Source organism: Lampris incognitus, chromosome 6, assembly GCF_029633865.1.
Source record: "Lampris incognitus isolate fLamInc1 chromosome 6, fLamInc1.hap2, whole genome shotgun sequence".
NCBI classification, from domain to species: Eukaryota; Metazoa; Chordata; class Actinopteri; order Lampriformes; family Lampridae; genus Lampris; species Lampris incognitus.
The window spans coordinates 6,023,864-6,038,267 of record NC_079216.1 but is presented as its reverse complement, the minus strand read 5'-3'; the positions used below and the strand labels follow the sequence as shown (position 1 = coordinate 6,038,267).

Here is a 14,404-nt window from a genome sequence, read left to right as displayed (position 1 = left end):
CTCAGAATATAGGCCTACCTGTGACTTGCAAATGTCACCCAGATGTTGAAGGTAGGAAGCCCAGTGAACTGAACCTCTGGGAGTTTCTGTTCTATTGGCTCAAACTCCACTTCTGTGGTGGTTCTGTGTTAGCTTGTCTAGTATTGGCAGTGCGCTAAGAATCTAGTCATTATCATCATTATGTGCCTCAAAAGGCCAGTCATTAACAATATTACCCGGTTATATAAGGAACAAATGTAGTGATTTATACACAGGATGGACTGTTTAAGATCCCTGCTTTGTCAGTAATGGAACCAGTTTTGAATTGTGGCACTTTTCTGAACGGATAGGTTCAGTTGTTTACAATCCAGACCTCATTTAAGATATTGTCGGGTGTCTTTTCGAATCATCCATCCGTCCATCCGTTATCCAAACCGCTTATCCTGCTCTCGGGGTCACGGGGATGCTGGAGAGACCCTCTGGACAAGCCGCCAGGCCATCACACAGGGCCTTTTCGAATCACAGAGAAATTTTTACTGATCGTTTTAAGTTTTGAGAAACCTAGCTGAATCTTCTCACTGGGTTCAATTCAAATGGGGCAATTGTTTGAGCCTTCAAAAACCACAGTGATGGAGGAGATGGATGATGAAAACTATAACATATATAGGAATTGAATCAAGTGCAACAGGACTTGGTATATATACAGTTGCACTTGATTCAATTCCTTTGGATAGCCATGACCTGGATGAATGAGAACATTCACAGACATAATATATATATGCGTACTATTCATCAATCCTCTGTGACTAGTCCACATGGCCATGGAAACTCCGGATAATGGGTACCCCCATATTTGCATATGAAATTGGTCGTTGGTTTCGGTCGTTACACATCTGTCGCCATCGTACAATGCTGTGATTGCAACGTTCCCTTGTCCTCTGTGAATAGTACACGTGGCTTTTGACACTCTGGTTGAAGGTCACACCCATATTTGCATATGAAACCGGTGGATGGTTCCGGTCGTTAGGCACTGTATTGTTTATAAGGGTGGGATACCTGCAGTCAGTTGAGACTGAGGAGGTCACGTGGTTGAGCGATGAACCGTGTCTGTCTATGAACGCTGTATCCAGATGATCACAGCATCATGATCCGTTTAATATCATTATCGTATCTACAGGGGTTGGGAAGTGTTATGTGTGTGTGTGTGTGGGGGGGCCCTCTGTGTGGGGCCCTCTGTGGTTTCAGGGTTGTCATGCACCAACCGGACCTCTGCCAGGTCCCACATGATTCGTGTGCGGCAGCCAGTGAATATCACCGTCAGCTCGCCGCTGACCACGAACGTGATGACGCAACACCAGTTTAAACTCGAAAAAACATAAATCGTTACATATTTGAATGGCCAACATGTAATATATGCATTTTTTTAACAATAAAGGCAGAGTGAAATGTATGAATAAGTTAATTGTTGATGGACGATGTGTTTTTTTTAGACCCTATTGGTTTTGTGCCGGTTTATATCAATGATGGTAATAATTATATTCATATAAGATATATAACATAATTATATAATATAAATATTATTATATTTATATTATTGTTATTATTACCGGGTTCGTGTCCCGGCTGCGGCGGTACCCCCTGAATTCGCTACATTGGTGTCAGAAGTGGGACGTTGTACCGGACCGTTGTGGTGAAGAGGGAGCTGAGCCGGAAGGCAAAGCTCTCAGTTGACCAGTCAGTCTTCCTTCCAATCCTCACCTGTGGTCATGAGCTTTGGGTAGAGACCGAGAGGGTGAGATCTCGGATACAAGCGGCTGAAATGAGTTTCCTCCGTAGGGTGTCTGGGCTCAGCCTTAGAGATAGGGTGAGGAGCTCGGACATCCGGAGGGAGCTCGGAGTAGATCCACTGCTCCTTCGCATCAACAGGAGCCAATTGAGGTGGTTCGGGCATCTGATCAGGATGCCTCCTGGGCTCCTTCCTTTGGAGGTTTTCCAGGCACGTCCAACTGGGAGGAGACCCCGGGGTAGACCCAGAACTCACTGGAGGGACTACATGTCCAGTCTGGCTTGGGAACGTCTTGGGATCCTCCAGGAGGAGCTGGAGGGCGTTGCTGGGGAGAGGGAGGTCTGGAGTGCCCTACTTAGCTTGCTGCGACCCGACCCCGGAGAAGCGGCTGATGATGATGATGAGAGCAGATGTTATTATTATAGTAATTATTATTATCTTTCTTCTTCAGAAATGTTTGCGCAAATTCCCGTGAGATTGGAAGTTGCGTGAAAGTGCTGCCAAAGAAATATGACCTCATAGGCCTCATGCGGGTGCTATAAAGGATCAAAATTTTGGAATCTGAAGTCATAAGCCCCACACCGTAAGTCTGATTTACATGAAACTTGGTACAGACATCCATCTATCCTCACTCTACAAATTTGCTTCGAGAACCACTGAAGTCCGCCTGACTGGATTTTACGCCATTTTGAAAATGTGAAAAACAAAACTTTGACATCTCCACCTAAACCGTAGGTCCGATTGCTGCCAAATGTTCTGTGGATAATTGTTGGACCAGGCTTATCAAAAGTTGCGTAAAGCTTGTTGATATCTTATTTAGTTTTCAAGATGTTGACCGATGAGCTTCTAAAGTGCATGGCTCAGCACATAAACAGACCAAAGTCAACAACCGTTGGGCCAGGCATCACAAAACTTGCAGGATACGTCCACATAAGTACCTGAAACAGACCCTCATTAAAACAGACCAGGGGGTGCGACACATGTACAAAATGGGTATGGCATAACACAACCCAGACTGTAAATCAGAAATGGTTTGTCCAGTCGTTACAAAACTAGCAGGATTTGTTTCATGTCAATGTTGAACCACATGTGTAAAACTATTTTGCAGTCGCCCAACAGGGGGCGCCACCATGGATGGGCCTGGCACAGAAATTTGGCCATAACTCAACGACAGTTTGTCCAAACATCACAAACTTGGTGGACAGTTTTAATGAAGCTCTTAAAGCTCTCAACTTCTAATGGTCTGTGTGGACCTGAACCCTGCAATCGCTGCTTGCGGCTACAATTTCTTTAATCTCACAATCCAGATCATATCCACAATGTTCGTTGCTCTTACGGAGCGCACAGCGACGGTTTGGTGAGCAGGCGTATGGAGAAGGGAAATGCGGGATGTCAGATCCGTGGAAAAGAGGCCGCAAACTGGTTTGTAATTAAGGATTTCCAACTCGCTCGTCACTCCTGCTGATTAACGGGCCGAGCAGGCGGACGTGCCGCTGGAGCAGAAACATCTCTAAAGGAGCAGCAGGCTGAGGATTCTACAGAATATTTATATAACATCTTAGTAGGTTAATATCAGCGTAGGAACAAACAGTTGGTGATCATCTCTCCAATCGTCGATACCTACATGATCCGATCGCCGATGGGCACCAGCCTAATGTATAATATAGAGTGGCATTCTACTTCCTGTTCTTACTTCCCGTAGGGTTCAAACGTTCACCAGAGCCTTGTGTACATAATACAAATCTGAGTGTTCTGCCCTTTTTTCTTTTTTTCTGTTTTGATTTTCCCTACTTTTTCTCCCCAGTTGTATCCAGCCAATCACCCCACTCGTCCGAGTCACCCCCGGTCGCTGCTCCACCCCCCTCTGCCGATCCGGGGAGGGCTGCAGACTACCACATGCCTCCTCCCATACATGTGGAGTCGCCAGCCGCTTCTTCTCACCTGACAGTGAGGAGTTTCCCCAGGGGGACGTAGTGTGTGGGGAGATCACGCTATTCCTCCCAGTTCCCCCGCCCCCCGAACAGGCGCCCTGACTATCCAGAGGAGGCGCTAGTGCAGCGACCAGGACACAGACCCACATCCGGCCTCCCACCCGCAGACTCGGCCAATTGTGTCTGTAGGGACGCCCGATCAAGCTGGAGGTAACACGAGGGTTCGAACTGGCGATCTCCGTGTTGGTAGGCGATGGAATAGACCGCCACGCTACCCGGACGCCCCATGTGTTCTGCCATTTTGTACAAATTCAGAATGCCCAATGACACAAAACGTAGTTTCCTGTTATTTTGAAAATACAAAATACATGTATTTCATCTTGACACATTTTCTGGGACCAGTGTTTTGTGTTTTACGTTGATACATTTGTTTGAGGGGTATTTTGTATTTTGTAACAAGCTACATTTCCACGTATCTTTGCTCATTTGTACAGCCCACTTGTGGTGCAGTTTTGGCAACGCAACAGTGAAAAAGCTGCAGGTAGCATTTAACGATGCCTTCAGAGTCTTGCTCGCGCTTCCAAGATGGACAAGTGCAAGTCACATGTTTGTGACTAGTAACGTTCCCACTTTTCATGCTGTGTTGAGGAAGTTTATCTGCAAATTTACGTGTCGATTAATTGATTCCGAGAATATAATTGCAGTGCTCTTAACTGAGCCTACACAAACCAAGTGACACAAGGCACTCCTCTTGTTTCTGGGAACGCTGGAACAAATGTCTGTATAGCTTTTAGTGATTGTGGATCGTGACCTGCTGTTTTAGCTATAATTCTGGAGGGTATCGTCCTGCTCAAGCGAGGACAGCGGGCTGTAGCAACCATGGGAGACACAGGGTCATACAGACACAGTACGGACACAGCACAGGGCCATGAGATGTAGGCCGCCTCCCTCGCCCAGAGACACAATGAGGAAGCCATGGCTGGCCGGTCAAGTTCAACCGAGCTAGATGTCAAAGGATCTCACTGACCCGTCTCCGTCTGTCTCTGTCACTCAGTCTCCCGTCTGACTCTCCCTTTTGTCTTTATCTGTGTGTGTCTTTTTGTCCGTCTGCCGCCGTCTCTCCACCGCTCAATCTCCCCGACTGCGTCAGTTGTGTTTGCCAGCGCTGCTCATCGGTGCATATCATCGCTGCACCGACGGACCAAAACAGAACATTTCCCCCTAAAGGGCCCGTCACACGACCCGCCACACGACCCGCCGCGAACATGCTCCACGCTGGCGCTGCCGGTCGTGTCCTTCGGCTCCACGGTGTGCGGGCGGTGGAATCTCCATTAGACGAGCCTTATCGCATCACTCGGACTCATGCAGGCGTGGACACACAGATGCATATAGAAGCCCGTCGCGGCAGATATTTGGACACCCGCTCGGGCGCCGTACACGACAATGGACAGACGCCCAGGTGCACGAGGACACCGGAGTCAGGCGGATCGTTATCTGGCCTTTCATTAGGGGAATCGCGGCGGCCGATCTGCGCCTGCAAGCGATGCAGAAAGCTGTACACTTGCAGCCAGCTTATTACCCAAGCCGGCGTGTCCCGCTGCAGCATGTAGACCCTGACCCGCTCTTAATACCAGCTGTCATCGGCTGCACTATCAACGGCTCCATCGCTGCCCACGTGTGTGGGCTTAACCACGACTAGGCCATCGCTCTCCCCCTCTCCCTCTCCCCTTCTCCCTCTCCCTCTCTCCCCCCCCCTCTCCCTCTCTCTCAGCACACCTGTCAAGACCCGGTCTTATCGTATCCTCGCTCTGGTTGATTGATTATTATGACTTTAATGGTTTTAGATTAGTCTTAATGCGGTGTTATCAGTGCCTTTTTATAACCGCTCTGTTTCCACATCCTTCTGTGTGTGTGCATGTGTGTGCATGTGTGTGTGTGTGTGTGTGTTGTTCAGTATTGTAGCATGGTTTCCTGTACCGGTGTGGTGGAGATATAACTCCGGCGTGTGCTTTGTTTTGTTTTTGTGCTCCACAGGAGATTGTGCTGGTGCTGTTCTTTGGCACGGAGTACGTGGTGCGGCTCTGGTCGGCCGGCTGCCGCAGCAAATACGTGGGCATCAAAGGACGCCTCCGCTTTATCAGGAAGCCCATATCCATCATAGGTGCACCTGGCTGCGGCCTTTTGTTCCTGTCAGACCCGCGTAAAAAAAACCCTGCACAACATCGACCCGTCAGAGGAGTAGCTTGGATGAATGTACATTTTGAAAGTGGGGTTGTGTCATTTGAGCTTTTCCAATGCAAGCGTCTTCTGCACCATTAAGGCGCTAAATCAGAAAATGAACGCGACGCCGTTCAAGAAATGATCTGAACATTTAGATTGCCCTTAAGTAACGAATAGCAGCTGTACTTTGTATTTCAAGAGGTGAGAACTGAAAGTAAAGTGAGCTCTAAAGCCATAGTCAGGTTTTTACATCGATATCACACCAAGGAGAGTTGGTGCTGTCATTGTTTCTGTCTTTTCTTCCTTCCTTTCTTTCTTTCTTTTCTTTATCATTTGTTCTGTCTTTCCTTCCTTTGTCCATTCATTCCCTTGTCCTTGTTTTTCCTGCCCAGATTTGATCGTGGTCATTGCCTCGGTCATTGTGCTGAGCGTCGGGTCCAACGGCCAAGTGTTCGCCACATCTGCTATCAGGTACTGTAACCGCGCCGTGGGTCGTGTTGTGTTGTTGGTTTTGTTTTCCAGTTCATTGTTTTCTGCTCATTACTCATAGCCGTGCGGAGAAGCGAAGACGTTGAATGTTGGGTGTGATAGGGTAATCTCTGGGTTCTGGGCCGCAGGGGCATCCGCTTCCTGCAGATCCTGCGTATGCTGCACGTGGACAGACAGGGAGGAACGTGGAGGCTTCTGGGATCCGTAGTCTTTATCCATCGACAGGTGGGATAACACACACCGACAGGGCTCGGTACTGTCGCATAGCAACACAAGCGCCAGCGGTCATGATTTAAATCCAGACCAGAATCAGTAATCGGGTTTGAATTTTCTAGAAAGTTTGCGAAAGGGAAATGTTCGCGCACCCAGTGTTTGTTTGTTACAGGTGTGCCGGGGTATTTATTTACACCCGAGCCCTTGAACGCAGCGTAATAACACATTCGGCAGCATTTTCATTTTCAACTCAGAATCAGAAACACGTCATTCGTCGTTTCATTTCATGCACTCGCGCACGTGAAATGAAACAAAACACGGTTTCCCCCCCAGCCCACAGCAGTGCAGCACAAAGACAATAACACACATCCCCAAACTACAAGACCTACGACAACACAAATATCCAAACTAAACAACAACAAACCCCCCCCCCCCCACTGTCCAGGAGAATGAACACCAGCCAGGATGACTGTCAGAACTGCTGGTCTGCATGGGCTAGCAGTTAGCTTAGCCTGCCCCGCTTCCACGTCCTGTCAGACCGCCCTCGGTGTTTCCTCTTCAGGAGCAGCTCCAGGCAGGGCCGTGGTCCCTGGGCCCACAGGACGCGGCAGACCAGGATCCCTCAGCCGATCCGACACCAGCTCTCCCAGTCAGACACCTTCGACACACCTCCCCGCACTCCACACGACGGCACCCAAAACACAGTCAAGGCTAGGCGAGGCCGCCGCCAGACCACCCTCGGTGTTATCGCAACTGCCGTTCTGCATGAGCTAGCAGTTAGCTTAGCCTGCCCCGCTTCCACGTCCTGTCAGACCGCCCTCGGTGTTACCTCCTTGGGCACAGCTCCAGGCAGGCCCGTGGTCCCTGGGCCCACAGGATGCAGCAGACCAAGCTCTCCCAGCCAATCCAGTACCAGCTCTCCCAGCCACCAAACGAAGACAAACTTAGATGCAGACGTGGACAAAGACACTGCATGGACGGTACTGGGCGAGGCCGCCACAAACGTGAAGCTGCTTCTTTTCACCTGGCAGTGAGGAGTTTCACCAGGGGGACGTAGCGCATGGGAGGATCACGCTATTCCCCCCAGTTCCCTCTCCCCTTTGAAGAGGCGCCCCGACCGACCAGAGGAGGCCAGGATACCTATCCACATCCGGCTTCCCACCCGCAGACACGGCCAATTGTGTCTGTAAGGACACCCGACCAAGCTGGAGGTAACACGGGGATTCGAACCGGTGATCCCCATGTTGGTAGGCAACGAAACAGACCGCTACGCTACCCGGACGCCCAAATTTTAGCTTTTTCCCTATACCTATATTTTAGACCTATATTTTTTTTCAGAAGAAAGAGACAGTACAAAATAGAAGTAATACATGATTTAAAAAAAAAGTTTCACTTTCGGGTGTGAGGTGAAGAAGAAGGGCACACTGACTCGTTCAGATATCTTTGTTCAAACATTGTCAAAACAACAAAACATGCAAAAGGAGAACAAAACCAGATTCTGCAAGTGAGATAAAGAAAACCGAGGGTTTTGGTGACTCGTGTTCTCATTTTCAAGGCGTAGGTGACCTTTTTTGCATGCAGACTTTCCTCATAACCGGTGATGTTATTGTGCCGTCAAACCTCATAATAACCTCTGACCCAGACTGGCTGATTTCAAAACAAAAGTGCAGCAGCTAGCATGTTCTGATCACGCTCACGCCACCACTCCCCCAGGTTACAAAATCTCCAGGCATTTTTTTACCAAATAAGGCGTCCTTAAGATCCGCTGCCGTCCGGCAAATAGCTGCCATATCTTCTCCGGGATGAATACACTTGACCGAGCCTTCCTGGGTGCTCGGGCCTTTGTTGTCCATGCTACATTTAATGCCCATTACTGCAGAGTCCAGTGCACACAGACAGACACGCAAATGCATGCAGGCACACACACGCACACACACACACATGCAAACATGCACGTATAACTACACAAGACCCGGCCTAGCTTTATAAGGAGAAGAAAAGAGGTAATCAACATTTCCTCTGCTCTTTTCCCCCCCTTGCTGGTATGTTGTCCACCGTATACTGTGGCTGTACTTAAGACCCTGTTTACACTTGGTTTTCAAATGTGTTTTGGGCGATCGGATCACAAGTGGACGGCGAGACACATCACCGTTTACACCCGTGTCTGTCATGCGTCTCCAAAATGCATTCTGCTGACCACTTGTGATCAGGTTTCGTGACTCCAGAGAAGAAGAAGAAGAAGATTTCCTGTGACTTCCTTGTCAGGGATGCATCACACTGTAAAAGATATGTGGTCAAATGCGTCCCAGACCACCTCGGCAAGCGGTTTGACTAACCGGCTCACAAAACGTTCTGGTGGTCGTCTACACTTGTATTTAGCGCCGTCCACTTGTGATCCGATCACCCCAAAAAAAAAAAAACAACCACATTTTAAAACCAAGTGTAAACGGGGTCTAAGTCTCTCTTGATGCGTAAGTGGAACGGCACCCATGTCTGAGGATCGAGTGTAGAGGTTAAAGGTCAAACAAATAAAACACGGGACCGAGACAGCCGTTGCCCCCTCCCCTTTGTTAAATGTCCCTCCATCGAACCACGCGCTCTCGTCCTGCCTGGAAATATATTGTCTTTTCAAGGAGTTGATGCAAAGGGAAGAAGTCAGCACCCGTAGCATGTTTACCCCCGACTCGCAGCCAAAGCTAATGTTAATAGGCTCCCACATTCAGGCCTCGCTCCAGAACATTCCGATTACCTAACCGCGGTGAAAGACGCCGAAACGCCAGGTGACAAAAACGCAGCCAGGGCATGACGCTTTAACGTGGCACTTTTAAACACTTTCCCCTGCCCGCTTGTGTGTCATTCATTAACACTAGCTCTCTGTCCAGACTGTTTTCCACCATCGTGGATGAATGACGCCTGGCTGCGGTTCATCTACGATTATGTAACGCTTGCTTATTTTCAGATTTAGATGATTCTCAATAGATTCGTTTATCTGTTTCTCTTCCTGCTGCTGCTGCTGCAGCAACGGTTCAGTTTCGGTACAGGGATCGTCGAGCTAATCCGATTTAGATGTAGATTCTCGTGTCATCCACATATGTGTGTGTGTGTGTGTGTGTGTGTGTGTGTTTTGCAGGAGCTAATCACCACCCTCTACATTGGCTTCCTGGGCCTCATCTTCTCCTCCTACTTTGTCTACCTGGCGGAGAAGGATGCCGTGGACGAGGAGGGGAAAACGGGCTTCTCCAGCTATGCCGACGCCCTTTGGTGGGGGGTGGTAAGACCTGTGAAGTAGAAAAACTTAGAACTGTCCCGATACCACGTATTCACTCCTGATACCGATACCACAGCTTTGGCTATCTGCCAATAGCTATCCGATGTTCTGTTTTACTCCTGGAAATAAATAATAACAATAATAGTAATAATAATAATGATGATAGTGAAAAAAAATACATGGAAGCACTTGGCTCATGATGGCCATTAGCAGTGTTGAAGAGAAGTAGAAAGCGCACATCACAGAAACAGTAAAATCCGGTGCTGGACCAATACAAAACTACAATGAAGATAAACGAAGGTCTGCACACTTGTAGCTCCCTAATATCTCGTTTAATTAGACTTCTGCAAAGTGACGTTTTGCGCTACCTGCTCTTCTTCAGACCTGACAAGATGAATAAAAGGGTGATTGGAGACGGGCTGGAAATGGCTCATTCTGTCAGGGTGGAATCCAGGTTTTTTGAGGATGGGGATGACAGCAGCCAGATTAAGTGTATGGGCTACCATACCAGAGCTGAAGGAGGAGGAAATGATTTCTGTGATGAGTGAGGAGATAGCTGGGAGACAGTCCTTAACTAGATTGGATGGGATGGGATCCAGAACACAACTGGAGCTTCTCATTACTACCATAAGATTGGACAGCTCCATTGGGGGGACACAGGGGAGAATTTTGACAGGGACTGAGTGGAAAGGGGTCGGGGAGCGGTGGGGGAAGTGATCAGGTTGATGTAGATGGTGTCAATTTTCTCATCTCCTCGTCAGCCGCTTCTCCGGGGTCGGGTTGTGGTGGCAGCAAGCTAAGTAGGGCATTCCAGACGTCCCTCTTCTCAGCAACGCCCTCCACCTCCTCCTGGGGGATCCCAAGATGTTCCCTGGCCAGACTGGACATGTAGTCCCTCCAGCCAATTCTGGGTCTAGCCCGGGGTCTCCTCCCAGTTGGATGTGCCTGGAAAACTCCAAGGGAAGGCGCCCAGGAGGCATCCTAATCAGATGCCCGAACCACCTCAATGGGCTCCTTTCGACGCGAAGGAGCAGCAGCTCTACTCCGAGCTCCTCACCCCATCTCTAAGGCTGAGCCCAGACCCCCTACGGAGGAAACTCATTTCAGCCGCTTGTATCCGCCATCTCACCCTTTCGGTCACTACCCAAAACTCATGACCATGGGTGAGGGTTGGAACCAAGACTGACTGGGCTGAGAGCTTTTTTCTTTTTTCTTTAAATTTATTTCTGATTTTTCCCCCTTTCTCCCAATTTAGTGGCCAATCGCTCCCTATTCTAATTCAAACCTCCACCCTCGTACTGCATGCGTTCGCCAACTGCATCTCTTCGGCCGGCAGTCTCGAAGGAGTCGCCTCCCCACTTTCGGGACAAGGCGACTCCAGGCCGAACCACTGCTTTTTCCCCCACACACCCAGAGACGCATTCATGTGACGAACACAAGCCGACTCCGCCCCCCTCCCCAAGACAGCGCTGCCAATGATTGCTGCTTCATCGAGTCCGGCCAGAGTCGGATCTGACGAGACCGAGGCGTGAACCCCGGCCCCCAGTGGGCAACTGCATCGACACAAAGCCGATGCTTAGACCGCTACACCACCGCGGACCCCTGGTCTGAGAGCTTTGAGACACGAGAGCTTTGCCTTCCGGCTCAGCTCCCTCTTCACCACAGCGGTCCGGTACAACGTCCGCATTACCGCTGATGCTGCACCAACCCGCCTGTCGATCTCAGGCGTCAGTTTTCCTTTGGAAAAATGAAAGGAAAGAGCTGCACTTGTCACCCGTTAAGAAAGTGGAGGTACCGTCACTGGGTTTGAGAGGTTTGGTGCCAGGTGTGAGTAGTAGGTGGACCGGGCTGTGGTGAGAGCGTCTCTGTATTGTTGGAGGTAGTGTGAGTAGGCACGGTGACGCACAGTTAAACCGGATTTCTTGGAGAGTCTTTCAAGCTGGCGCTTACGGGATTTCCTGTGATGGAGTTCAGGCGTATAGCAGGGAATGAGACTGCTTTGGGTTTAATGGGGGCCAGCCGATCAAGGCAGGAGGAGAGAGAGTATGTCATAATACTTGACAAGATCGGAGGGATTATCCGGCAGCAGGGGAGAGGAGGCAGACATTTTACTGGCGAGAGAGGCAGAAAAGTACTCTGAGATTTCTGAAGGATATTATGCGTTTGAGTTTTGCAGCAGCAGATTACGCGTTTGACTTCTGGGATGGGATAGGGATGTCAGTGTCCATGGTGACTGCCAGGTGGTCAGAGATATTGAGGTTGTTTTGGGATGGGATAGGGATGTCAGTGTCCATGGTGACCGCCAGGTGGTCAGAGATATTGAGGTTGTTTTGGGATGGGATAGGGATGTCAGTGTCCATGGTGACTGCCAGGTGGTCAGAGATATTGAGGTTGTTTTGGGATGGGATAGGGGTGTCAGTGTCCATGGTGACCGCCAGGTGGTCAGAGATATTGAGGTTGTTTTGGGATGGGATAGGGATGTCAGTGTCCATGGTGACTGCCAGGTGGTCAGAGATATTGAGGTTGTTTTGGGATGGGATAGGGATGTCAGTGTCCATGGTGACTGCCAGGTGGTCAGAGATATTGAGGTTGTTTTGGGATGGGATAGGGATGTCAGTGTCCATGGTGACTGCCAGGTGGTCAGAGATATTGAGGTTGTTTTGGGATGGGATAGGGATGTCAGTGTCCATGGTGACTGCCAGGTGGTCAGAGATATTGAGGTTGTTTTGGGATGGGATAGGGGATGTCAGTGTCCATGGTGACTGCCAGGTGGTCAGAGATATTGAGGTTGAGGATGGAGAATTGACGTATTGTGAGACCAGTTGAGCAGACCAAATCCAGGATGTGACCACGGCTGTGATTGGGGAATGAGAATCAGCTTTACCGGTCAAGTGTGCCTATACACACGGGGAATTTGACTCTGGTACACAGTAGCTTCTACCACGTGCAGACTCGCACAAAAAAGTAAATAAATAGATAGATAGATAGATAGATAGATAGATAGATAGATAGATAGATAGATAGATAGATAGATAGATAGATAGATAGATAGATAGATAGATAGATAGATGGATAGATGGATAAATGAAACAACAGGACATTGGAGGCAAGCATGTATACACAACAGATATGTTGCTACTATACAGAGTCCTGTTATGGTCGAGGAATCAACAACCTACACCCATATATTATACCATATTGCTTATGGTAACACTTTAGTATGGGGAACATAAAAAAGCTTAATTACTAGTGAATTAGTAATGATCAAGGTGTCACTTTAGTATGGGGAACATATTCTAAGTAACAAAAACTTAATTACTAGTGAATTAGTAATGATCAAGATGTCACTTTAGTATGGGGAACATATTCTAAGTAAAAAAACTTAATTACTAGTGAATTAGTAATGATCAAGATGTCACTTTAGTATGGGGAACATATTCTAAGTAACAAAAACTTAATTACTAGTGAATTAGTAATGATCAAGATGTCACTTTAGTATGGGGAACATATTCTAAGTAACAAAAACTTAATTTACAGTAATGTAACACTATGAACACTTGTAGTTTTGTGTGTTGTTATGTAAGAACAGACCATATTCATTAAGTGTTAGTAAGGGAGAATAACTCTTCTTGTGGTACTACCACCTTATAAAGGCCATACTAAGCAAAGCATATTGAGATGGTACTACTAATAAGCAATACTTCTGAGGTTATAGAGGGAAAACTCATAGTTAATGGCTTACTGGTTGTATAATAAGGCCATGCAGAATAAGGCATTAACGAGTACGTAATAATGACCAATTTAGAGCCAATATGTTGCTAGTTTGCATGCTAATAAGCACCTAATTAATGGTGACTACGTTCCCCATACTAAAGTGTTACCTTGCTTATATACTATATTGCCCATACACTATACCATATACCATACCATGACTCCACGACCCATCATGCCCATATACAATACTATATATTAACACCACATTATATTGTCTTATGTACCAGAGGTACATGTCTGGACACTGCTTGGCATCCTCCTCATCATATTCTTCATATAATTGCATAATTCCATTATAATTCTGCGATCCTCTTTCAATGTTGTATTGTGTAACTTGTGTAAACGCAACATCCATGCACGTTGTGCGTCTTGGGAGAGAGATCCCTCCTCTGCTGCTCTCCCTCAGGTTTCTTCCTAGTTTTTCCTCCCTGTTTTTTTTAGGGAGTTGTTCCTTGTGAGGGTCTAAAGACAGGATGCTGTGTTGCAGTAAAGCCCCCTGAGGCAAGTTTGTGATGCTGGGGCACACATGAAATTGACTCGGCTCGACCAACGTGTGGCAAAACATGGCCGAGAGACAGCGTGCGTACCTGTGAAACCCCCAGATGACCGCGTATGAAACTCGAAGTTAGAAATGTGAGAAAACAGAAACCTCCGAACATGCCGAAGGTCCCAGCCGATGGAGTAAGCAAGGGAACACGTGTGTGCCGGTGATGTGGATGCAGCGTTTCTTTAGACACGTCTCCA

General features: G+C 48.1%; 1 protein-coding gene across 1 annotated transcript in view; it reads left to right on the top strand.

Moving 5' to 3' along the window:
- Positions 1–14,404, top strand: part of kcnq1.2 (potassium voltage-gated channel, KQT-like subfamily, member 1.2) — a 58,674-nt gene that overhangs the window by 35,642 nt on the left and 8,628 nt on the right. The window contains exons 3-6 of the mRNA XM_056281675.1: positions 5,731–5,857; positions 6,309–6,387; positions 6,534–6,630; positions 9,749–9,889. Of these exons, the coding sequence (XP_056137650.1) occupies positions 5,731–5,857; positions 6,309–6,387; positions 6,534–6,630; positions 9,749–9,889 (444 nt within the window). The remainder of the gene's footprint in view (positions 1–5,730; positions 5,858–6,308; positions 6,388–6,533; positions 6,631–9,748; positions 9,890–14,404) is intronic.